The sequence below is a fragment of the Rhamphochromis longiceps genome, linkage group LG9 (genome assembly GCF_057381845.1).
Source record: "Rhamphochromis longiceps isolate RC_006_pf linkage group LG9, R_longiceps_female_GT1.1, whole genome shotgun sequence".
NCBI classification, from domain to species: domain Eukaryota; kingdom Metazoa; phylum Chordata; class Actinopteri; order Cichliformes; family Cichlidae; genus Rhamphochromis; species Rhamphochromis longiceps.
The window spans coordinates 35347405-35373005 of record NC_140565.1 but is presented as its reverse complement, the minus strand read 5'-3'; the positions used below and the strand labels follow the sequence as shown (position 1 = coordinate 35373005).

Below are 25601 nucleotides of genomic sequence, written 5' to 3'. Positions count from 1 at the left end.
TAAACATGTTATTCTAGGTCTGAGTGATGCTGCACTGCAGTCCTGTTCTACCTGCAGGTGTGTTTGAATCCACCACACCTCTCTGCTGGTGCAGTGACCTCACAGCAGCCGTGTTATTGGTCACATGATGTCGTTAACGCGGTCCAGAGGCGTTTGCAAACTGCATGTTTGTGGCTGTGGGTGAACAGCATCATCGCTTTCTGTGTATAAATGTAGAATTAGTCTAAAATCAGCACCTCTGAATGAACGTGATCCCTGCTCTCACCTTTCAGGAGCTCCCTGCCTCAGGCGTGACCTCAGGCGTGACCTCAGGAGGGAAATCAGGAGGGGGCGGGTTCCTGTTTCCAGCGGAGGTTAGGGGTTAGGTTAGGGGTGTCTGACCCGCCCCCTCTGTGCTAACAGTTGTTTTCGGAGCCTTGTCCTCATCCTGAAGCTGAAGCCATCGTCTGTGAGAGGAGGATCTGTGTGACCGCAGCCTCGGCACACGTGTGAATGAGACCGCTGTGGGCGTGGCCTCTCTGGAGCCTGTCACACAGTTCAGCGGTGTGTGGGTCTGTGTGTGTGTGTCTGTGTGTGTGTGTGGGTCTGTGTGTGTGTGTCTGTGTGTGTGTGTGTGTGTCTGTGTCTGTGTGTGTCTGTGTGTGTCTGTGTCTGTGTGTGTGTGTGTGTGTGTGTGTCTGTGTGTGTGTGTCTGTGTGTGTCTGTGTGTGTCTGTATGTGTGTGTCTGTGTGTGTGTCTGTGTGTGTGTGTGTGTGTCTGTGTGTGTGTCTGTGTGTGTGTGTGTGTGTGTCTGTGTGTGTGTGTGTGTGTCTGTGTGTGTGTGTGTCTGTGTGTGTCTGTGTGTGTGTCTGTGTGTGTGTGTGTGTGTCTGTGTGTGTGTGTGTGTGTGTCTGTGTGTGTGTGTCTCTGTGTGTCTGTGTGTGTGTGTGTGTGTGTCTGTGTGTCTGTGTGTGTGTGTGTGTGTGTCTGTGTGTGTGTCTGTGTGTCTGTGTGTCTGTGTGTGTCTGTGTGTGTCTGTGTGTGTGTGTCTGTGTGTGTGTGTCTGTGTGTCTGTGTGTGTGTGTGTGTGTGTGTCTGTCTGTGTGTCTCTGTGTGTTTCTTTTCTCTGATTTTGTCTTCTTTGTCATTTTGTTCACTTTTTTGTTATTTCGTGTCTTTTGGAGGTTTTTGGTCAATTTTGGTGAATTTGTGTGATTTTTATTTGTCTTTATATTTTGTGTCTTTTTTTAGGTTTTTGTGTGTTTATATTCATATTTGTTTAGTAATTTTGGTGGTTTTGTTTCTCTCTGTGTTAAATTTATTGTCATTTTTAGTTTTTTCATTTTGTGTCAGTTTTAGAAATGTGCAGAAACCTTTTGTGTTCATTTTTTGTTTCTTTCTCTTTTCTTTGCACTTGCTCTGTTTTGGGTGATTGTGTGTCTCTGCTTTTGTGTCATGTTCTGGATCTTTGTGCGTCTCATTTTGATTTTGTTTTATATCATTTTTCATTCTTTGGGGAAATTTGACCTTTTCGTTATTTTAAGGCCATTTTGTTTCTCGTTTTTGTGACTTTATGTTTTTCTTGCACATATTTCATTATTTGGTGTTTATTTTGTTTCCTTTTGTGCCCCCCACCGACTCTGAAGCAGACTACCTGACGTGTGAGTCCAGCCTGTCTTCTATCATATTATATCACGCTTGTGCTGCAAACACAAACGAGGCCGAGTCGGTGTGAGCTCCTGTTCACGGTGTTCTTTCAGAAAAGATGCAGGCTGAAAGAAACGGGGTCAGACTATTAGAAGCCTGCGGATCCCGCGGGACTCCCTCCATCCTGCAGGCTTCCCTCCATACATGTTTAATGAGCAGCTCGCCTCAAATCGCGCCTGCTCTTGTTTCGTCAGGCAATTACTGCAGCTCAGGGTTTTATTTCCAGGGTTTTTTTCTTGTCTCGTTTCGCTGATTGTCTGGTTTCAGGTTTTTTAATGTTAGACACAGGTGAGCTTCTCTTTGTGTTGTAACATCTGGAGATGAACACATTTGTCTTTTTTAGATATTTAAATTAACGTGAGAGGACTTGAATATTTGGAGCCTTTAAAACTGATCCTGTTTTTTTCATATTGGACTCCTTTTATTGTTTTCTTATAGAAGAAGGAAGATATTGGATTTAACACAAAATCCTGATGAAACATCTCCTCTTTTTCCTGAGCAGGTCTGCAGGTGTTTGGAGCTTCTCCGTGAGGAGGAGTTAAAATATCGCTGAGTGGAAGTGGAGGACCTTTGCTCCATGTTCTGTGAGGATCTGCCCGGTCCTCGCTTCCCTCCCAATCACATCCATATTAATGCAGAAACACGGCGCGCATGCGCATCCCCGCAGCAGCCCGCAGCACGCGTACTGCAGCTTCATTAAACCTTAAAGAATTAGAAAGAATTACAAGTAACGCGTTACTGTAATCCGATTACTTTTTTCAAGTAACGAGTAAAGTAAGGGATTACTATTGCAAAACGGTAATTAGATTACCGTTACTTTCCCGTAGGAACGCTGCTTTACTGCGTTACTAAAACCGTGATTTTTTTGCGAGAATGTCTCACGACAGTGACGTAAGCGAGCGCGACGTTCGTGACAACAGCTGTGTGCAGATCAACAATGGATCACATATCGAGTGCAGGAGAGAGTATGAGCGTGCAGCGTTTAAAGCGTGGAAGTACTGACCTTACTTTGAGTTTGATTCCATAAAAAGTGACAAAAACATTAGTGTCCGCTGTGCGTGGGAAGAAAACTTCTTTTTACAGCGAAAAAACCCTAAACTTCCAACAAGCACCGAGTAGCTACGACGTAATGGGAAACTCACAGAGAAACTCGCGGATTCTTCCACTGACCGCGGCACACCTGCACCAGGGTAAACCTCCGCCTACCCCACTCCTGCTTTACAGGTGAAAATAGAGCAACAGGACCGCTGAGTCTTTGACTTTATTTATTTTCTGCTGTGTTTTACTTGCATCTATTTGAAAGACTGAGTGTAAACACAAAAAATATTTTATTTTATGTGCTGGAATGTGCAGAAAATAGGTTTAAATGTTAAACTAATTTCTTCCAGTCAGAGAATGTTGCATATAATTACATTTTTGCTTGATGCATAAAGTTAAAAGATTAAAACTAATAAAACAAGTTTTAAAAAGAGACTTTTCCATTTGATTACATTTTGTATGATGGATTATGCAGAAAAAGTAGAATTGGGCTGAGAGATCTATCACTTTATCACCTCTTCAGGGTGTAAATCGTGTTTTTAAAAGTAACTAAGTAACTAAGTAATTAATTACTTTTGAAAATAAGTAATCGGTAAAGTAATGGGATTACTTTTTTGGGGAAGTAATCAGTAATTAGTAACTGATTACTTTTTTCAAGTAACTTGACCAACACTGTTCATGACTGCAGTCCCGACACGTCATTGAAATTAAACCCTGACATCAGTGTGGTATCGGCCGTTTTGTCCCAACAGCCTCTGGTACTCCACATATTTGGTTTCATCCTGATCTCAGTTTGTGATGTTGGGATTTCTGGTTTTTAGTGTTCGTGAGCGCACGCTGGGTCAGTGAAGTGGCTGGAAAACCTGAAACTGGTTTCCAGACTGTGGGCGGTGCGGTGGTGCAGCGGTTAGCGCTGTCGCCGTGCAAAAGACCTGCCCAGGTGTGCTCCCACCACTCGCCCTATGGCAGCTGTGGCGGGCTCCCGCGACCCTCGTTTCCAGCCAATGACCTACCGCCTCTGCTGTGGTCAGTTTAGTAATGAGTCATGCATTTGTGGGTTGCTGCCATGAAGAACTTGTCAAACAGCTTATTCTGATACTGAGTCTGGTTTGGTGTCGTGTGCTGGGCTGGGTGATCGATCGGGAGCTTCTGCTGCACATTAGAGGAACTGCAGCTTTTGGTTCCTATAAACTGGATTCATCTTTCAGATTTCTCCATCTGTTCATTTAAACCTAATTATTTTTATTTTTACCTTTTTCCACCATTTGCAAATGTCAGAGTCTATACTTGGTTCAAATCTAAGAAAAACTTTTTTATGTAATTTTGCCTCCAAGATAAAAATCTAAATTTTGAAGCTTATTATTATTGTAGTTTTTAATATTTCTTTACTATGCTGGAGTAAAGTAACAGACATCTGAAGAAAGTTAATTCCATTGTTGAATTTGACTTTTTGCGCACTCATAAACAAGAACATTTTCATGTATAATATCCCATATTCATACGTACATTCAAAAACGTTAATATTTCTATTTTTACATTTTAATGGAGCTCGTGTCTCCTTTCATTTGAACAACAAACCACAGTTTTGTTTAAATGCATCACGTAGCAGCTGGTAAAATTAGGCAGAATTGGCCCAAAACTGCTGCTGAAAGGGTCCAAATCCTGCAGACACACGAGGGGAAAGAGTGGTGGGAGACATGACCTACATTATTGCACCTGCATGTAATGAACCTGCGATTCTGTTGCCTTTGAAATGGTTTCTTCAAAGATGTGGATCATGTCTGCGACAATTTAATTTCTAACTTACACATGTGGCAACAATCCTGGCTTTTATACAGAAATATAACCAGAATACAACCACGTGAAACACGTCAGGAGCTCATCAGCTCAGACTGATTGCAACATGTTGGCAATCTGTTTGGAAATTAGTCGGCAATTGTTTATCTAAAAGTCACTGCCAGCAGTCAGAGTTCACTGATTGTTTGGAGACAGGTTGCCTCCCACCAGACGGCCTGTGCAATCGCCTTTCAATCGAACGTGGTCGCCTATTGGTTACGTTTATTGCTCAACTTTTGGATGACCAGTTGGTCACTGCAACTGCTTCCAATCAGCAAATAAATTCAGTCCATCCACCGGGCAACTATTGATATTTCCCAGATGGAAAAAGGTTGCTGATGTTGTCATTCATCAGCAAGAATATTTTACAGTTCTGTCATTAAAGTATCAGAAGATCTGAAGGTCTTATGCTGAATGCTGCTTAAAAAAACAGTTAAACAAAAGGAAATTAATGAGAATATTCCTTTAATTTGTCCGCCTGACGCATGAAAACCAGATTTATTTCATCCTGTGATGTTCATCAGATATTTTAAAGACTTAACGGTCCATATAAAATCAAATCCAGGTCGGTTTGAGGGTTTTGGCAGCATGAATTATCCAAATGATGTCTTCAGCAGGATACGCAGTCAACCTTCTTCCTCCTCCCCCTTCCTCTTCCTCCTGAACCTCTTTGTCTCAGTCAATATAAACTGAGAGCTGAGACATGTGGCAGCTCAGGGACTCTCCTTCATTAATAATGAAAACACTCCAAACCCAGCTCCATCATCTCAAACTCAGCAAACCAGATTAAAACCACAGCACACAATCATTTTCAAACAGTTGTCGTTTTATTTAATACTCTTCATCATTTTAGCAATCTTTTATTTATTTATTCATCTTTTAATATCTCAGTAGGCCTATAATCTGTAAAGTCTGGGATAGATTATCTATAATAGAGTTTTTATTTTCTTAAAATCCTTTTTCATATACATTTTCTCTTCTTAGATGATTTTCGTAAGATTTTTTTTTAAACTCTTTTTGCAACATCCCCATAAACAAACAAAGAGACAAACCAACAAACAAACAAACAGAAGTACACATCTTTTCATCAGAAGGCAGTGGAAACATTGTCGGTGCCTCGGCAAAGAAATAAACTCCCTCCTCAAATTCATTTACTGTATTTATGTAGTTCATGATGCTACTATACTGTTGGGACTCTGCTTTTAATCTAACATACAGACCTAAAATATATCACCGCTAAGGTCATCTAGTATGGATCACTGGTATGAAAAGGGGGGATGTGCTTAATGGCAACAGTCATATCACTCTTCAGCCACGGTTTGATTTTTTTAATCATCATTTTTTCGTGATTTCTTTTTTTTTTTCAGCTACACTGGCCATGAAGTCGCGTCTTCGTATTGCTCTCAGCTTCTCCTCGCAGTAACCGTTTAGCTCTCAAAGTCATTCATTTCTAACACGTGGTTGTGCTGATATGAAAGATGGCGGATGTCACCCACCAACAGGAACTAAAGTTAATTTCAATGTGTTGCTACTTTCACATCCAAAACAAGTTTCCATCAGTCGGAGTCCTTGGTCTCGTGGGATTTCAGGAAATGAGCACGTCGTAACAACTTTCTCGAGCTATAAACCAGAAAGGTTTTGGCTACAGTGATTTAAGACATTCATCATCATCTCTGTGAGGAAATGTTCTACCTGAAGGGTAATTCATGAAGGAGAAGCTAAAGCTAAACAGTGTTTGGTTTAGCTGCAAATACAAACTGTTAGCTAACCTGATGTAATATGTTTTAGTCACTAACCCATGGCAATCCAATTTACTTGCTAACACAAATACTATCTGCTTTAGCCTCCAACCTGCTAGCTACTCTAATCTCTTTAAATGTCATGTCTTAGCTGAACTACTGCCATACTGCTAAGTTATTACACGTTGATCGACTTTGGGCATAGCCTGCTTCACTGAGTCATGCTAGATTTGGAGGTGTGGACACAATATGGTTACAGCTAGCTTATATTCTCAAACAGAATTTTGGAGTTTTTAATTAAACGGTAGCTCTCTGATCATCGCAGGAAGCACAGTTGATATAAATAAATAAAGTCTGTCTCCAAATACAACCTGGGAAAACAAATGTAAGACATAAGCTATGCATGTCTCTTACATATGACGTACATTTCTGCTGTTATAATATAATTACTTAGTTTAACTGGGCATATCCTAAATCATGTCATTCTTCTAACTGTTAACTGCGGTAAAGTACCTTTACATGATTACAAACAAGTTAGCAAACATTAGCGAGAATAAAGCCCGTTTAATCTAGTGGGGCCAAAACAGTGAGTTAGATTCAGTTTAGGAAATTTCTTTAGTTGTGGGAATCCAAATAGTCCCTTCAAGCTAGCTTACCGCTTGCTAATGTTAGCTAAAGCTGGCTTGTTAGCTAACCAACATAGTAAAGTACTCTAGCGGTCACATCAAAACTCGTAGGGTTGATCTGGATTACAAAGTTTGTTAGCTTATCATGTGTTCATTATTTTATACGTTTACGTTACGAAAACTTTAAACAGAGGTGCCAAGTTACAGCTAGCTGGCTAACATTAGCTTGCTTCTTGACTATTGTTTTCTGACCATGGACAGATTTTAAGTGGTTGCACAATAAATTCCACCATATAAATAAACAAATGCTTAAATAATGGAAATTAATCTTTTATTTCTTTTTTAAAAAGCTAAAATTAAAACATCTAGTATGTTGCATAGTAACTACCTGGCACTATGTGCTGGTGCCCAGGAGGGCTTATTACTTTGAATTTAAGCTTTTTGAGTGCTTTATGCACTTGTAAATAAAAGAGTTTAAAATTAATGCTGTCCATAATATTTATAATGCAATGCTTGGTTAAAAGTCAGCTGTATGTCCTTATTATTCACAATATATAGTCACCTGTCATCAGCTGTTGCTTAAATGTAACTGTGCCATTTTCACTTTTTGTTGTTCTTTGTTGTGATTGTTTCTTAAGGGCTTTTAATTTGAAACTCTTACAGGAAGTGTTGAGTTTATATTACCACCAAAAAGCAGTAACAAAATGAACAATTCTAATAATACAGAAATGAAACATCGAGATAATACAAGTGTCCTTCCAACAGAAGCAAAAACTAACTTGAACCTGACAACGTCTTATAAAACATTTAATGTTTTTGTGCCCATTTCCTGAAATGTTTTGAGAGTCTCTGAACTGATATCATGCACGTTAACAACAGTATAAACTGTTCTTTAAGGGCAAGCAGGCTTGATACTCCACCACATCTCTGCACCTCAGAGTTTGGTCAAGAAAAACAAGCCTACGGTCACACCAGAAACGTGGCATGGCAGCAACCCGGCCAGCTCCACAACCAAATACAACACTATGAATGTAAGAATACTGTTGATTGAGAGCCATGCTGTAGGGGTCAAAGGTCAGTAGTGTCATTGCAGTTTTTCTGCCTGTAAAATGTGTAATTTTGGTAAGCTGTCTTTGCTGCCAGTTATTACGACTGCATTTAGCGCTGGTGTGACCGTGGCCTGAAAACAACAAACAGCCAATACGAGTACAAATATTACACGAAGCATTCAGTCCATCAAATATACCACAGAGTCTACTTGGCGTAATAAAAAAAGAAAAAGGAGAATCTGTCCGTGGTGAAAATGAGGCGTCAGGTCTGAATCGGCTCGAGGCCTTGGCTCGTCTTATTGATTTTGTGGCCTCGCGTTACACATGAATATGTACCATGGGCTACATGGGGACTCTAATATATAGCCTGATACAGTGTCAGCGCCCTGCAGTCACACAGCGCTGTCTAGGCCAAGCCTACTAAACATCAATAATTCATGGTTGACTTTAATACTGTGTAATTCCACGGTTGTAAGCGGACGGGAATCCATCAGATTTTCATCATTGTCATCGTTTCAAAGGCGTGTTGAATATTTCATGTTATCGGCCTCTGGGTCGCGTCTGCGTGTGATTGGATGAACGCTCCGGGAGGACGGCGGCCTGCAGATGTCCCAGGAAGGCGACCTGGGCCGCCGTACGGTGACCTAGCAGTAAAAATCCATTCGGGGAGTATTTTCTTGTGATGAGTTCAAACTTTGAAGTATTTTGGAAGAGCAGCTATCACTCTTGTCCTATTTTCTTTTTTCAGTTGGATTTTTCCTTTTTTTTCTTTTTTTACTTCTTTTCGCTTTGTGCTTCCATGTTTTTCCTCATTTCTGTTAAAACGCCAGCCAAGTCAGTATGGTGGGCAGTGTGGTTAGGACCAAGGCGAGGCCCCTGGCGTTGGCAGATCTGGGGGCTCCGTTGCCGCCGCCACAGAGTTCAAACAAACTCCCGCGGAAATTCAGGTTTCGGGACTCCTTTTTCAGTTTATCCCAGAGGTCCGTCGCTCCCTCCTGGCAGTCCGCCAGCGCCGTCGTGGCACAGGAGTGGAAGTTATCCCAGTAACTGGCAGGAGAAAACACAGCAAGCATTAACGCCACAAGCTTTTGACTGCAGTGGGAGGCTGGTTTTTAAACTGACTGCATCAGCTACACTGAGGAGCAGAGCCAAGAGTGGAAACCATCCCAGAATCTGGCAGCACTGAACTCACAGAGAGGAAAAAGCTTATGAAGATCCAGCCGGTGAACTTCATCTAGTTTTTATATTCCAGTAAAACAAAGCTGGAGCTCGAGAGCTGCAGCCTGCGCCCATTACAGCGCCGCCGTCTCCATCATTACCCAGCAAAACACTTCAATATTGAAGGCAAAACACTGGCTGCCTTTAGCGGCTTCCACACAGGAGCACGCCTACAATAGAAGCTGCTTTACTGATTCTAATGTTTTTACTCCACATACAACTAAAGCTTTGTTTCTTCCAACTGGTCGCAATTTATTTTTTGTTTTTAATGTTCCCAAATCTGCAGCCGCATATTTTTATTCTCCACGAATCCATAATTATCTGTTTGAAAGAGGCGTGGCCACAGCGACATGGGTGGAAACTGCCTGCACACCGCGTCCTCACAGAGTCAGCTGGTCATGCCTCCTGCAAACTAAATTCAAATTCAGGAACTACATGTTTACTTAAAGTGTTAAAGTCCTGCTTGAGTTTGTAGGTTTTCTGCTCCTGCTGCACAAACACACGTGTTCCACACGTGATGCTGTTAGACTGGGCGCCTCCTCATCCACCTGTAGCAACGATACTGAGTAATACTGATAATGATGCAGTAAACATTGAGACACGTTCAGCATCAAAAGCTGAAAAAGTCCTTTTTATTGTATGTATCTGTTTCTGGATCCAGTCCAAAGAAATCTTTTTAAGATTATAAAGACTTGCATCTCATCCTGAAACCTTATCATGTAAGTTTAGAAGCTGTTTTTAAATGATAAGAATTTATGATCACACATGTTGTGATCCAGCTGAAGGCCCCACTGTGGGAATCTACAGGCCTTTATTTCATGTTATGAGTGTAGAACTTTTACAGTCTAACACTTGGAGACTACAGTCATGCATTAAAGCTTCACAGAATAAAGTGTGTGGAGGGCGTCGCAGGTAATGACTCGTCAGCTGTCTCCTTCCTTTACTACAGCCCCCCCTCTGCTCGTCTTCCCCTCTTCACTCTCTTGGTTTGATAAAATATTAATACTCATGCTTTTCCCTCCTGTGCTCACTTGGCCTGATTTCTCCTCCTCTTCCTCTCTGCTTGTTTTCTTCTTTATTTCTTTGTCCTTCTCTCTCATCTGTCCCATCAGTTTTTTTCCATCCCCCTCCAAGTTAATGTGGCGACACACACACACACACACACACACACACACACACACACACACACACACACACACACACACACACACACACACACAGCATATCTAATCCAATCTTCCAATCTGCTATTATTGATGTTGACCTCTTGAACTGAGCCGTGTCGATGCTACATCTCTGAGCAATTAACGCCTGTGTGTGTGTGTGTGTGTGTGTGTGTGTGTGTGTGTGTGTGTGTGTGTGTGTGTGAGGAGGCGTATTAACGCGCACCTCCTGCCACGCCTCAACACCGCTGTGATGGAGCTGTCACTGAATTAAAAAGTCATGTGTGTGCGGGGAGGGGTGGGGGCTCCTTGCTGCAGCGTGCCATCTGGTGCCCACCCGGTTTGGGTGGTGGGATGGATTAAAGGGAAGATGGTGGGTGGTGGGGGTCATCTGGGCTGCACATATGCGCACTCCCCCACTGACTACACCCGTTTCCCCCTCAGGGTTAGCGGTTAAATCACTCTTACTGGTTTCTGTGAGATCAGAGTGGCAGACTCTTCACGGCGTCACAGATGGGGCTCGGCATTAGAGACAGACCAGTTCACACGGCCCCGTAAAACCAAACCACTGCAGCTAAGCTCCAGTTTGTCGGCACACGAGAGCAGATCTCTGTCCTCTGACTCATTACTGTCACATGTAGTTTTGAAAAGGACGGAAACTATAAAATCAATAACTGCAGCGAGGATCGCTCTAACAGCATTTCCTGTGTTATGTGAATGCAGTGTTTTCTCTGCGAGTCTGATCGCAGACTATGAAACGACCTCTCGTCTCATTGTGACCTCTTATGGACTCATTGCTGTTTATACACACTGATTTGACTTTTACATCAGCTTAATATTTTTCACTTTATTGATTAACGGGGTGAAATAATTTGGACCAGAGAGGTTTGTTAGACGTGGATTGATGTCCTTTAGTAGCCTAGCTTAGCACTATAATTATTGTTGCTATGTGATTGCGCATTATTGGACTTTAAATGACATATTTGAACATATTTAATTAAACAAACTCGTTTATTGGAACAAAGATCCAGAGGGAAAAAACAAATACCTTCAACCGTTGTAAAACTGCTTAGAATTTTTTACTTTTTTAAATAAATTGCATCAATGCTATAAGCCCCGCCCCCGCTGATGCGATGTTGTGTTTGTGTGTGTTTGTGTGTGTTTGTGGTAAACGTACGTGCAGATCTGGTGCAGGTTCTGCCTGTCGTCCAGGTCCTGGGGATAGTTGGCCATGTTGTCTCCCAGCTGAATGAGGCAGTCTGAGAAACCCTTGAACACCGAGTCACATTGATCAGCACTGACCAGCACCGTCTGCAACACGGAGACTGCAGGGGAGGAAGAGGAGGACGAAGAGTGGTGAGAAACAATGGAGATGTTTACATCAAAGCAAACTGTGGGAGCTTACAGCACAAAGGTTTTAGATCTGTTGCATCTTGTTCTAAACCTTAAATATCTTTTTTGTCCCAGTTTAAACCTTTTTTCAGCTTTCACAGTGAAACTCCACATTTGTACTGATTTAATTTGGTTCACGGTTAGTTTGAGACTTCGCCTGCTCATGATGGTGGACAAAAATACCTGAAAGACTTTTCTGTTCAGTCTATATGTAGTCTTAAATACACTGGGTCAACTCTGTGTACCAGAAACTAAAAACATTCACATAGAAACTGTTCTTTTATCAAAGGAACGAGTCCAGATGTTAACAGTCTCCCTCCCAGCTTCGTTCTGCAGCCGACTGAGCAGAAATCAAATCACGTATAAAACACGGAGTCATCAGCAAACGGAGCGAGCCGAACATCCTTTCAGACGAACTCGTTGGTCTTAAGCATGTTTGTCAAAGAGCAGCGTGTTTTCAAAGAGGAGATCATAGAAGACAAACAGATGAAAACATGGCCGCACAGTGCACGAGTGATCAGATCAGCTGAGAGTGAAATCTGAGAATAAAAGAGCAAAATTTCTAATATTATTTTACAGAAGTGGAATCTACAAATGTTCTCACAGGTGTATCAGGGAGCGCTAACAGACTTAAAGCTGTTATAATGTGGAGCTGGAGTCTTAGTTCAGTGCTACGATCACGCAGCTCCAGTTTGTGTTGGTTTTATTCCTTCTGCTCATTAGAAACACATCAGAGCAAACTAACATACATGACAGGGAAACGCCTCTATGAAGCTGCCAAATGTGACACGCCTCCTACACCCATGCAGTCACACACACACCCCTTTACACGACCTCTGTGACTGCGTGCGTGTGGTTCGTTAAGCAGGGGATCGGGCTGATTGATTGGTTTGGGTGCTGCTGTCCGGTTCCGCTCCATCAAACCGTGGGCTAACACGGCGTGACGTGTAGGACGAGACGCGGCTGTTAGAGGACGAGGGGGAGACTGATCACCCACGTAGGATCTACCTGTTTCCACACATGTCCACGATGAGCTAGGGTCACTACAGGATCCTCTTTATGGAGGATCAACAACAGGAAAGAACTTTTTAGTGGCCTGGTTCACTCTGCGCTCTCTCCCAGCAGTTTTCTATCATTATTTTCAGAGTAAAAGCCTTTAAAAGCCCTCTGTTCCCTTCCTGTTAGCATAATAGTGCTTCAATAATGCAGCTTTCGGAGGCAGATGACCAAAACCTGGAGATAAAAGCTTGTTTCCTGTTACCAACACGGAGAAAATGTACCAGCAGTCTGTATTTATGTTATTGCATAATTAAAATCCTTTCATTTGTTTTATATTTACAATCAGGTGGATAAACATGTGGTTAAACAGGCGGTTTTTCAAAATAAAAGAACAATTTAACAAAGATCTTCATTTAAAGGTTTTTGGCCTTTAAATGGTTTCTGTTTAAATAACAACATTTGTGTTCCTGACGCCTCCTTGTGGTCACAAACACAAACTGCACGTCCTCCTTTTGTGAACTTTCTGTAATCTGAATAAAAGCCAGACAGCGAGCACATTTCACTCGACTAAATTTTACTTTGTGCAACCAGAGAGAAGATTTGGAGGTGCGAACTGGAAGATGCATTTCTGGAGTTTGGTCAAAGCCAGGCTCGCTGATCCTCCAGGCTTCATGCTAAGCTACACTAACTACAGCCTGACCTCAGATCTCTGCTCAACCATCGATCAAACTTTGTCTTTGTGCTCATTTCAGTCTCTGTCGGCCTTCAGTTGTCTCCAGCTGATTACTTCATAATTAGAGAGCGTGGGTGCTAGCTCGAGTGATAAGATCATAAGATCAAACGTTTTCGTTGCACTAGTCTGAAACAATAAATCCAGTGACGTGTGTCGCAGTGAAGGCGTGCTAGGACAGAAACCACACCTGCCTCTGAAAAATGAAACTCGTGATTGTTTCCATGTTTCTGCGTCTTCGTATTTCTGATTCATTAAATCTGCACAGAGCTACGTTTAACGAGCTGGGTTTGAACGCCGCACATCAGCTGATAGTGAACCTGTGATTTTATTATGTCTTTTATTCTAATCGATGTATAAATATACTCTGATGACACTGACACAGATTAGCATTAATGATGAGCCTTATTTAAATTACTGTTATTGTAACGTACTGACGGTTTGACCTGAAATATTTAAAAATCATTTTTATTTAAAAGGTTTTAAATGTTTTCAGAATAAAAATGTATTAATTTGTTTTATTCATTCATTAAACAACATTTTGTGTTTAGTTTTAAAATAACCCCAAAATATTAAGATGATCTTTTTTTAATCCAACAGATTAATTCAGCAAACTATTTGTATCCAGTGTGATTCATCTCGTCTCTGTTCATCTGGAATTTTTATTGATTTCTTTTTTTTTTTTCTCTGGGATTTATTTCAGAATCTTTTTGAATTTTTGACTTTTTGTAATCAGCTTTAGGAGGATTTATTTTAAGGTTTTTATCTTTTTAATATTATAACATGTTTATTTATTTAATATTCCCATGTGTCCCCATAATATCTCTTCATTTCTTTTTATTTGTTTAAATTAAATGAAATTATTGTCACAGAAATCTCCATAAAATAATGTTTTCATTTAAAATAATACGAAATGTTATTTATTTATCCTCCTCGGACACATTTTCTTATAAAAATGTAATATTATACAGCTGTGTTTAATGAGTGAACAGCATTAAATCATTACTTATGACCAGCAGAGGCACCACAGACCACGTGATCCAGTAGAAAAAGCAGCCGAGCAGCTGTTTGTCAGATGAAGGAAAAAATGTTTTTTATTTTTCAACAATGAAACAAAAATATCTTTTTTTTAAAGCTGAATTTTCTTTATTGGAGGTCGCAGATTCAATAAGATCCGTGTTTGCCTTTAAAGAGTTTGAGGACGAAACACGAGCGCGTGAGGATGCGCGTGAGGATGCGCGTGAGGCACCGTTAAAAGAACCCCATTCTGTCCCACTTCCTGTCAGGATGCAGCACGTGACAGCATTTCTTTGATGACCCTGATTCTGGTTTTTCTGCATTTTTTAGATCGAATTCCTGTTTTTTCTTTTTTGAATCTTTGATTTGAGTAAAATCTAAATCGCGTTTTTAAATTCTGCCTCATGTTTAATCTTCAGCGACTTTCTGGAAACATTTTGAACTTAACGTGATTTTTGTCACTGCGGGTTTCACGTTTCTGCTTCCTGTTGCTCCCGAAATTTAATCTGAATAAATAAATGAATGAAAGCGCACCTCCTCCCCTCCTCCCCCTCACTCTCCATTGTCTCTCTCCCGCTGTATGTTGGAGCATTACATCATCTCTAATAGGCTGCATGATATGGCTGCAACAACTAAGTGTATAAAAAAGAAAAACGCGCCCTCCCCAGTCTCGGCTTCACAAAAGCTCAAATTTGAGTTTTTAAAACGTTTTTATCGGGAATTTATTTTTAATAAAGAATCAAAGAAATCCAAACGGAGCTTTGCGACAGTTTGGGGGTAAATTTGGGGCTTTTTGCAGCATTTTTCTTGCGCAAAAGTTGCGTTTTTATTTCTGGTTTGCGCCTTAAAAAACCCGCTGCGCGCGTTTGTTTTATTCTTTATATTTTCCCCGTTTTCTTTCTCTTTCTTACACATTTCAGTCACTTCGACTCGTTTTTGTCGCGTGAAATTTCTGTTTTCTCATCTCCAAAGATGCTTTTATTTCTGATCCATTAAAAAAAGAATGCACCCCCCCCCCCCCCACGCACACACATGATCTTTATTTATTTATTATTTTATTTTATTATAATTATCTGCTATTTTTTATTACTCCTGTTTGATGGAACCCGCTGTCGTGCACATTAATTAATTTCCCTCTTTTTCGTTCACGCCTCCCATCAAGCACGCGTGCACTCATTCACCCCACGTCCACACACACACACACACACACACACACACACACACACACACACACACACACACACTGTTGCCTGCAGTGTGTCATGCCAAAAGCAGCGTGCTGTAGCTTCACGCGGCGGACACACCCACCTCCTTTACACACGAGGCCATTTTCGTGCGTAAAAATGCGCCAAAAACGGAAATTTTAACCCTAAAAATCCACAAAATCTCCACAGTTTCGATTCTGATCTTTACTCTGAATTTGATGCCCACGTGTGAGTTTCACAAACAGCCAAACACGTGAACATGAGCCGTGTTTTCGATGTGCATGTCATAAATTTATTGTTCAACTGATTTTGAGGATTGTGCTGCAGCGGCGCGCCAAACCTCGGACCAATCAGACTGCAGCATTTCGGAGACGCCGAAAGATTCACGGCGGAAACATGAAAACGGGACGAAGATCAGATTCTCTGTGAGTGAAAGAAGAAGGAGGAGGAGACGTTTCCCTGCAGGGAAAAATCACCTGCGTGGAATCATTCCACGTATTTTGGCCTCGCTCGGTTCTGATGGTCACCGCTGTGCGTGAAGGACGTGAAAGCGCGCGCGTGGATTTTCTCTTGATTCCTCATCTTCCTTCACCTCCTGCTCGGAGCTCTGACTAACATCAGCACCGAGGACTCTGCGTCCTGAATAATTCAGCATCCCTCTGCACACACACACACACACACACACACACACACACACACACACACACACACACACACACACTGAGCCATCCTCCACAGCGTCGTTATGCAACAGCAGAAAAACAGAAATCATCTCCGCGTCTCTGCTCGTGGAAATTTTTAATTTCCTTCCTTCCAGTTATTAGACGGATCCCGCGGAAACACCTGATTTATTTTTACGTGAAAGCTGAAATCAAACGTGCTGTTCCTGCGTGCACGAGCCCGGCTGCCCACAAGAAACGTATCGGCTCATTTTATTGTATTATATTATATTTTATTCAATTTAATTTATTTTTATTTCATTTCATTTTTTGCAGCTGCAGGGGTTAAACGCGGGCTCGTGCCGTCTCCATCCTCCGGGTTTCACGCGCACTGCGGATCCGCTCCGACATTTCTGTGATTTTTTTTTTCAGGCCTTTTTCTCTTTTGTGAAGCTTCAACACTCGAAACTAAAAATCACGAAGGGCCGTAAAAATCAGAGCGAAATAAAACAAAACGTGTTTTTATTTTTCTCACATTTTGAATTAAAAATGATTCAAATCAAATAAAAACGCGTCCAGCGTGGGACACCGAGGAGGGGAGGGGGAGGAGGCGGAGGGAGGGGGGCATTCCCCTTGTTAGCGCACACATGCACGCACACGCGCACGCGCCGAATGTGAAGTGGAGCCCACCGCCGCTCACATGTCTGCGCGGCTTCATCGGGACAAGAAAAGTCCGGACAGCAGCACCGACACGATTCAGAAAAAACACTCCATCTGCCCCACGGACGGCCTCGGCTCTGCGCAGACTCAGAACAACTCAAAGGAGCAGAACATTTCACCCGAAACTCGCGTTTTTCTTTTATTTCTGCAGGCGATGAAATAAAAATGAGAAGTGACTGAAAAGCGGCGACAGAGACACTTTAAAGGTCACAAAAGAAGAAGAAAAATTCTTTCATGATAACAAACGTGAAACAAGCTCCTCATCATCTGCAAACACGTCTAAAAGCGCAGCTTTCATCCTGGAATTTGGTGCAATTACAGAGAAAAACCCGCAAAGCGTGACTTTCTGCGCTCACCTATGTGCAGAGCCAGGAAGAGCGCGAGGCATCTGGAGGACCAGGTAACTCCCATCCTCTGCGTCCGCCTCTCGGCATGAGAGCAGAGACTCGCAAAGTTGGAGAGCAGCTGCGGAGGAGCCGCACATTCCCCGCAAAACAGCCGCAAACAGCTACATCCAGCAGAGTCCTCCGCCTGCTCCCCCGCTTCTTCTCCTCCTCTTTTCTCTTCTTCTTCTTCTGCTCTTTTAGTGTGAAGCTGCTCCCTCCGCGCGGCTCTCCGTCCTCTGTGCGCGCGGCGCTTCCTGCTCGTTTTTACGAGTCCGGAGAGAAAAAAGAAAAGAGAGAGAGAAAGCCCCTCCTCCTCTCCTCCTCCTCTCCTCCCTCATTAATATTATTTATCCTTCTTTTATGATTCTGTGACAAGATTTTTTTTATGCCTTTGAAACGTCTGAAAGGCCTTTTTCCTCCCAATAAAGCGAAAATTATTCACGGGCTCTTTATCCACCGAGATGAACAAGAGCTAAATAAACCATTTTTAATATTTCAGAATAAAAATAAAAATAAATTGTACAGCTTCCCAAAGGCCTTGCACTGTCATGCGCACTGGGTTTAAACCTGAGCAGACTTTAAGCTTCAGCATTAATTCACATAAACACATTAAAACATTTAAATATCGAAATAGGTCCAGTTTATAGCACAAAAATGCTGCATTTAAAAATCATAATATTAAAAAAATAAAAATATAAAATACCTACACCGGCCTTTATAGGAAAATAGTTCCCCTACTGTGTTTGGGTTATTATGGGACATGCGCTCTGATTGGCTGGACACGCCCCCTTCTCTTATTAATAAACTGGATTTATTTTTATTTCTTTAGTTGGACCTTTTGTGTTTGAAGTTAAGCTCCTCCCCTCAAACGCCTGAGGCCGAATCTTCACAGGTGTGTTTCTGTTCAGTTTCCTCCTGGTGGTCATTTCTGGTACTGCACTGAGAATTATTTAATTTGTTATGAAAATAATGTGAATTCTTCTATTAACTATTAATTAATTATTAATTAACTTTTATTTTATTTTATATTTATATTATTGTATTATTATTAAACATATGTTTAAAGGCCTCAGACAAGAATTTACACTCCAGGTCAAAGTGTGAGCGTCAAAGAGGCCAAAAGGAGCTGAAGTCGTTCACACTGATATCACACATTCATTCATTCTGCCGTCACTTTGATGTTGCAGACGATGAGAATAACACAGCATCATACTCAACATCATAACATTACTGTTGATCACTGATGTTGGGTGGGCCGGTCATATTTACGGAGGGGGCGGGGCATCTTTACAAACGTAATATCTGACCAAAAAAAATACACAACGACCAAAAACAGAGAAATGATCACAAAGACACAAAACAATAACAACAGACACAAAATAACAACAAATAGAACAACAGAACATCACCACACGCAGAAACCAGCATCACAAAGACACAAACGATGATTAAACAAACAGCCACAAAATAAAAACTGACGGCCATAAAAGGACCACAAAATCACAGGAAAAGCACCAAAAACAGCCAGAAAACAGCAAACAAATATAAAACTGCACAAAAAAAACACAAATAACCAAAAAGAGCCAAAAAGCATCATCGAGGATCAAAAGACGAACGATCACGAAACAGCCGCCAAAAGGCCCGAACAGAGGCCGGCGTCCTGAGCGTGGAGCCCTCAGGGGGCGGTCTCAGGAAGCTCAGGTGAACACGTTCGGTCCCTCATCACATGTGACCGACCTGCCGACTGGCTCCGCCCACATCCACATGACACTGAGCGGTTGTAGACGAGCAGTTTTGCTTCTCTTCCTGATCTTTTGGCTCTTTTGCATCTTTTTACTGCATTTCTGGCTGTTTTGTGCCTGTTTTCCACCATTCTGGCTGTTTTTTGGTGTTTTTGGCATGTTCTTGTTTTTTTGTAGGATTAAGTTTCTTTGTGTCATTTTGTGCCTCTTTGTGTTCTTGGTGTCTCTTTCTGTCTCTTGTTGGTCATTTCCTGCACTTATTTCAGTCTCTTTATCCTCTTCTTGCTCAGTTTGTGTCTCTTTGTGACAGTTTAAGCTGTGAGTCTCTTGTTTGTTGGTCTTTGTTGTTTCTGCTTGTTTTTCTTTTGGATCTATTTGGTCACTTGTGGCTATTCTTTCCTCTTTAGAGTCGGAGTCATTTTTACGATCATTGTTTTTCTGTTTAAAGCTTTTTCATTGGGGTCTTCAGCTCATGACAGACCTGATCACTGGTCCTCCATAAACACTGATGATCGCTGTCTTATGTCTACGAGGAAGCTGTAAACAGCCTGTTTCAGGCAGAGGATGAACTGACAGGCTGGACCAGATAAAGAAGGATTATTCTGAGCTGCGAATCAAGCAAAGCTGAGTCCAGGAATGAAACTGATGGATACCAGCAGTAGACGTCCCCTGGCTGACTCTCTGTGTGTGTGTGTGTGTGTGTGTGTGTGTGTGTGTGTGTGTGTGTGTGTGTGTGTGTGTGTGTGTGTGTGTGTGTGTGTGTGTGTGTGAATGAAACACACATGGTGGGGATCATATCTCCTCCTCCTGCTGACGTCAGCTGAATGTGAAACCAACTTCGTTGCTGCATTTTAACACAGATGTTTCCCCGAGGCTCTGCAGCACACACACACACACACACACACACACACACACACACACACACACACACACACATCAATTTTTTAAATCAATGTGATCTCCTTTGAGGGATGTCAAATTTGTGTGTGTGTGTGTGTTTGACCTTGTTCCTTGACTTTGACTTTGACCTTCAAATGCTGCCGTCCAATCAGCAGCGGGCACAGAGCTGGACTCTGCTTCCTCACCTCCTGCCCCACTTCTGACTCTGTAAGAGTCATCAGCGCCCCCTGCTGGTGACCACAGGAAACCGCATCATACCTCCCAGAACGAACACGTAGTGTTGATTCTTCTTCTTCTCTCTGAACCAGCAGGGGGAGGGGCCTCACCTCCACAGGTAAGCATGATGAGATGTGTTTCAGGTGTTCTGCTGTCTGCGTGTGCTCAGCAGGTGAATCTGGCCCTGTAAGAAAAGGCTGTGGCATCATCGTCATCACCCCCTCTGCCTCCGTTTGTTTTCTCAGTGAGCTGCGCCATCTGCTGGCAGAAACACATAACTGCAAGTCAGAGTTCCAATAAAACGATGCTTTCAGGTGGGCTCGCATATTTATTCAGCTTCGTGATGTAACCCCGCAGAGGAGGTTTTGTCTCTGGCTGGAACTGAACCAGCAACCTTTGTGCTCTTTAAGTAAGTGAAGCCGCTCCCCAGTTCAAAGTAACCAACTCACATGTTCTTCATGTATTTCTGCTTTTATATTTGATGTTTTTTCCTTTTCTTTCACATTTCTTACTTTATATCACACGTTTCTGTTTTTATTTGACACGTTTTAACTTTTCATGTTTTTATCCTGCTGCACAGTCTTTCTTTTTTTTAAATCCTCTCATTTCCTTTTCCTGGACTCTTATGTAACAAGTTTATTCCACATGTGTACAAATACTTCAATATTTTAAATATTTTAAATATTGAAGTATTTGTACTTTAATTTATTTTAAATATAAATATTTAAAATAACTTCTTCTATTTGAAATTATTATAAAATATGTATTTATTACTGACGCTGAGGCCTGCGTCGTTCATCACGTCTGCATGTAAAGAGCAGCTTGTTTAGACAGTGAGACACAAAGTGAGAAACCTGACGAGTCATCTCTGACTGCAGCAGATCAGTGATGGTTCCTACTTTTGTTTCATAGTTTTGTTTTTGGCTTTCAGGCCACATATTTGTCACTGCGTCGCTCGTCCAGAGTTACTGTCACCTTTTCATTAATCAGCATTTTTTATTTTACTGTCTCATATTTTTTAGAGCTTATTTCCTGTAATGTTTCAATATTTTTATGTAATAATTTTAATAATAATTTTATCCTTTTTGTCCTTTTTTTCTGCCTGCTGATCTGCCTGATGTCAGCAGCCATAAACTGATTAAAGGTTCACCTGAAGAGTTCAGCTCTAAGTTTTTCACGCTGTTTGTTATTAAGTGGTGCGAGTTCTTCTTCTTTTGTCTGCATCATGTTTGCTTACAGCTGTGAGGTGACCTTTGACCCTTGACGGCCTGCTGCTCGTTAACGGTTTTCTCGGTCATTCTGAGATCCTGTTTCTGATTTTTACTCCTCTAAAGTTAAAATGTTGAAGTCACCCATTAAAATGATGGAATATTAAAAACGACAAATCTGATTGTTAATCTCAAAAACTTGATTGGTTGGTTCTTTGTTAGTTTATTAGTTAGTTTTGTGTTTGTTTGATTGGTTGTCTGGTCCTTTTTATAATATTCAAATCTGTATAATAATCATTTGCCAAATCTTGTAACTTTTACAACCTTTTCTAAATTTTACTTTTGTCTGTTTGTTTTCTCACTCACACACACACACACACACACACACACACACACACACACACACACACACACACACACACACACACACACACACACACACACACATATATATACTAAAGCTAGGTATCTGTGGAAGTTTCTGTGGTGAACATCTGCTGACTGGTGAGTTTCAGCTTGTATCTGTTGACTTTATTGATAATGTAGTCGACATGTCAGAGGAGCTGTGTGACCTCCTGCTCTCACTTCCTCTTTTCCTCCTTCTTCCTCTCTTTCAGACACCAGTCGACCTCAAACAGCTCCTCTAAACAGCATTTATCTTCTTGACAGTTCATTGTCGTCTTCTGTCCTTGTTTTTATCTGCCTTTGTTCTGCTTTCTGCCTGTTTGTCCTTCTGTTTGTCTCTTTTTTCCCTCAGATTTCAGATCTGCTGACAGACAATAAAACCCTGAGCTAGTCGTGATGACTCAGACAGAGGTGAGAGACGGTGACTGTCCTCTGGGAGACAAACGGGCCTCCAATCAAAAATCATGTGTCATCATTTCATCTGGTGACTGATTACACATCACATAAAACGATTATATCTGTAAAGTAATAAATAAAATACTTCAGGTTTATCTGGTGGCCGTAGTTTGTGAGCTACAAGCTACATGACAACAATAAAATGCACTTTTGTTTGCAGTGTATTTGATCCTTTGATGTCCAGTTTTTAATGTTCTTGATTTTTTTGTCTCTTCATCAAAGAATATTTCTTTATTTCTGTTCTTTTCATCCTGTTTCATAGCTTTGTGTCAAACATTTCTGCACCTATTACCTCATAATATTTACAACATTACAAGTTCTGCCGACCCTAAAATATCACAACTGGACTTAGTTTGGAAAGCTTTTTTCTCAGATCAGTGTCACGTTTACGTCTTAAAGTAAATTCGTTCTGGTCCATATAACCAGCACATCATGTCCAGCTTATTGAAGATCATGTTATCGTCCCATTTTCCAGCAAATCTGCAGGAACTTAGTGATGCTGTCACATCAGTGTGGACCAAAACAAAATCTCTGCTCAGCAACTTTGTGAATCTCAGAGACAACAAACTAAACCAGAGAAGGAGCAGAGGGTCCGAGCCGGTGCTAGCAGGGTGTAGCTGGTGGAGCGAGTGAGGACGATGCCACCACGCTGCTCCACCTACATGCTGTGACATCTTCCACAGCATGTCCTGGTTCTGCAGGAGGTTTCTTCCTGTTAAAAGGGAGTTTTTCCTTCCCACTGTGGCCAAAGTGCTCACAGAGGGTCATATGATTGTTGGGTTTTTCTCTGTGTGTTATTGTACGACCTACTGTACAATATGTTGTTGTTATTTGGTGCTGTATAAACAAAAAGCTTGGTCACATTCGACGGCGGCCTGCTGTAAGGTTTCATCCTGTATCATAACATAAAGATTTTCCTGATTTTCATCGGCCTCCACAAAATCTGAGCTTCTGTGTTTATGAACATCTGCAGACATCCGAACTGAATCTGCCTGACAGGTTTTAAAAATGATGTTTTTGGGAGCTTATTTTATTTTAAACAGGAGGTTTAAACTCAGAGTTAATCATATCTGAGCTTTTCTGCTTATTCTAGTGTCAGGCACCAAACAGGAAGTGGCTGATTAGACCAATCAGGAGCAGCGTGTCATGTCAGGGCGACCTGATCAGAGTCAGAGGAAACAGATTTATGGAAGCTACATGACTTTCTGTTTTTAACATTAGAGCATAAACGTCTGCAGCACGGTGGGAACGGCTGCAACATGAGTGCAGAGCAGGGTTTGTTGGTTAAGGTGCTGAAACCAGCTGATGGCTGGTCAGCAGTGTTCAGCAGCATCACACTGACTGTTGCACATTACACACAACAAATTTTAAAACAGGCGGATTTTTTAAAACAAACATTTAAAACAGCAAGAAATAAAGACACAAACTCAAAGCCGGCACAGTTCACGTCTGAGCCACACAGCGACCAACAAAAGTCACCAATGTGAACATAAACCTCTGTCCTCATGGTGCAGTGTATTACATTATGTTGAGGGTCACTCCCTGCAGACAGTAACTCGCTACATTACGTTTGTCACATAATTAACAGTTAACAGTATAAACCTGAGGCACACGCGATCTTTGTGTTAGTGTTTGTACAACTACACAGAGAAAAGATGAAAACCTGCCCGAAGAGACTTTAAAGCGAGTCTACTTCAGAAATGGAGGCTGCTCGTCACTGCGTTTGAAGCTCAGTCTGGGCTAGCTTTGCCTTAGCATACTAGCCCAGACTGTAGCCCAGGGGCCGACGTGAAAGTGCAGATGACCGAAGAACCTCCAGAACCCAAGTACTGACATCATTGTACCTGTACTATGGTCACTGCAGCAGATCTTACTTTCACATAAATACAGCCTCAGATTATTGCACCGTGTGTTTATCATTTAACAAACACTGCAGCCTGTGAAAACCATCCTTACTGCTTCAACAGGAATGAAGTATCACCCAAGTGCTGGTGTTCGAATGCACTTGATCATCATCAGTGTGAGCATCTCAGTAAAAGCAGATGTTTTCACAGTGTGTATGTGTGGAGCTTTCAGGTCTGTCATCCTAACCTGAGAAAGATCTTTTATTTGGAAAACATTAAAGACGGCGTCAGTCCTCCCAGGAGCGAACATCAGACTGTGGAACGCTCAGAGAAGCCCCAAACAACCCAAACGGTCCCAGTCAGCATGTTAAAGGTTAAAGTTCATGACAGCACAATTAGAAGCTTCTTCTCTCTAACAAGAACATGGCAGCATGGCTTAGGTTTGCAAAGCTGCATCTGAACGAAATAAGAACAACGTCCTTCAAACGAGACCAAACGCGGCACAAACACCTCAAACAGCTTCAGCACGCTGGAGGGAGGATGATCTGAGCGCACACCAGCTCGTCTGTGTCCCACAGCTGAAGCTCGGACCAGTCAGCAGCACGAAGGTCCGAGCGCAGCAGCACGAACGCTGCAAACCTCAACGAGGTGAAGCAACGCCGTGAAGACTCGACCAGAAAACAAAGAAAAAATTGAACTAGAATTTTATTGATTTCATATACTTTAACCATAGGATTCAATCACGTTAGCAGTTTTGTTTCTGTTGGGTTTAAGATGGTTAATTCAGTTTGTGCTGCAACTAAAATCTGAGAATTTCTAATGGAAGTTTTGAATGGAGCCAGAGGTCAGCGTGACCTCCGCCCACTGTGGGTGCTACGACATGATCAGGTGGGTCAAGGCCACCTACTGGGTCATGAGCTGTTCAGTGCGAGTCCTCAGAAGTGACGGGAAACCCAGTGTGTGTGAGTGAAAAGAGGAAGTGTGTGTGGCTATAAAGTGATGCTGAAGTCGACTCGATCAGCACCTGATCAGAGACGCAGCAGGACGAGCTCCTCTTCATCAGAGCGGTGAGTGAAGCTCGAGCAGAGGTTGTACCTGCTCCCGCTGCACTGACTTATTTACTTACAGTGTAAATAATAATTATTCATATTTTACATTGGAAATCATTCTTACATTATATTGTTATTATTAGTTTTTCTATTTACATTGTAAATAATTGTCGTCTTTCATTTTAAGTAACAGAAAGATACATAAGAATATATTAAACAATACGATGCTATAAACTCCGTGTTTATTTCTTTCCTGGACTTTTGCTCTCTTTTTCTTTGACCAATCACCCCAGTGTAACCTTTGACCTTTGACAACC

At 41.8% G+C, this 25601-nt stretch overlaps 1 protein-coding gene across 1 annotated transcript; it reads right to left on the bottom strand.

The window, feature by feature from the left end:
* Positions 1-5360: 5360 nt before the first annotated feature.
* Positions 5361-17713, bottom strand: nrn1a (neuritin 1a). Its single transcript, XM_085419431.1, has 3 exons — positions 17435-17713; positions 11534-11681; positions 5361-9022 (listed from the first exon to the last, which is right to left on the bottom strand). The coding sequence occupies exons 1-3, from the start codon at positions 17487-17489 to the stop codon at positions 8794-8796; spliced, it is 432 nt and encodes a 143-aa protein (XP_085275557.1). The 5' UTR covers positions 17490-17713; the 3' UTR covers positions 5361-8793.
* Positions 17714-25601: the final 7888 nt, after the last annotated feature.

Bases quoted from the DNA above. Each gene is read 5' to 3' on its own strand.
- nrn1a (XM_085419431.1), bottom strand. From the start codon at position 17,489: ATGGGAGTTACCTGGTCCTCCAGATGCCTCGCGCTCTTCCTGGCTCTG. The intron at 11,682-17,434 runs GTGAGCGCAGAA...CCTCCCCTGCAG, and splicing joins CTTCCTGGCTCTGCACATAG to TCTCCGTGTTGCAGACGGTG. The intron at 9,023-11,533 runs GTACGTTTACCA...TTCTCCTGCCAG, and splicing joins AACCTGCACCAGATCTGCAC to TTACTGGGATAACTTCCACT.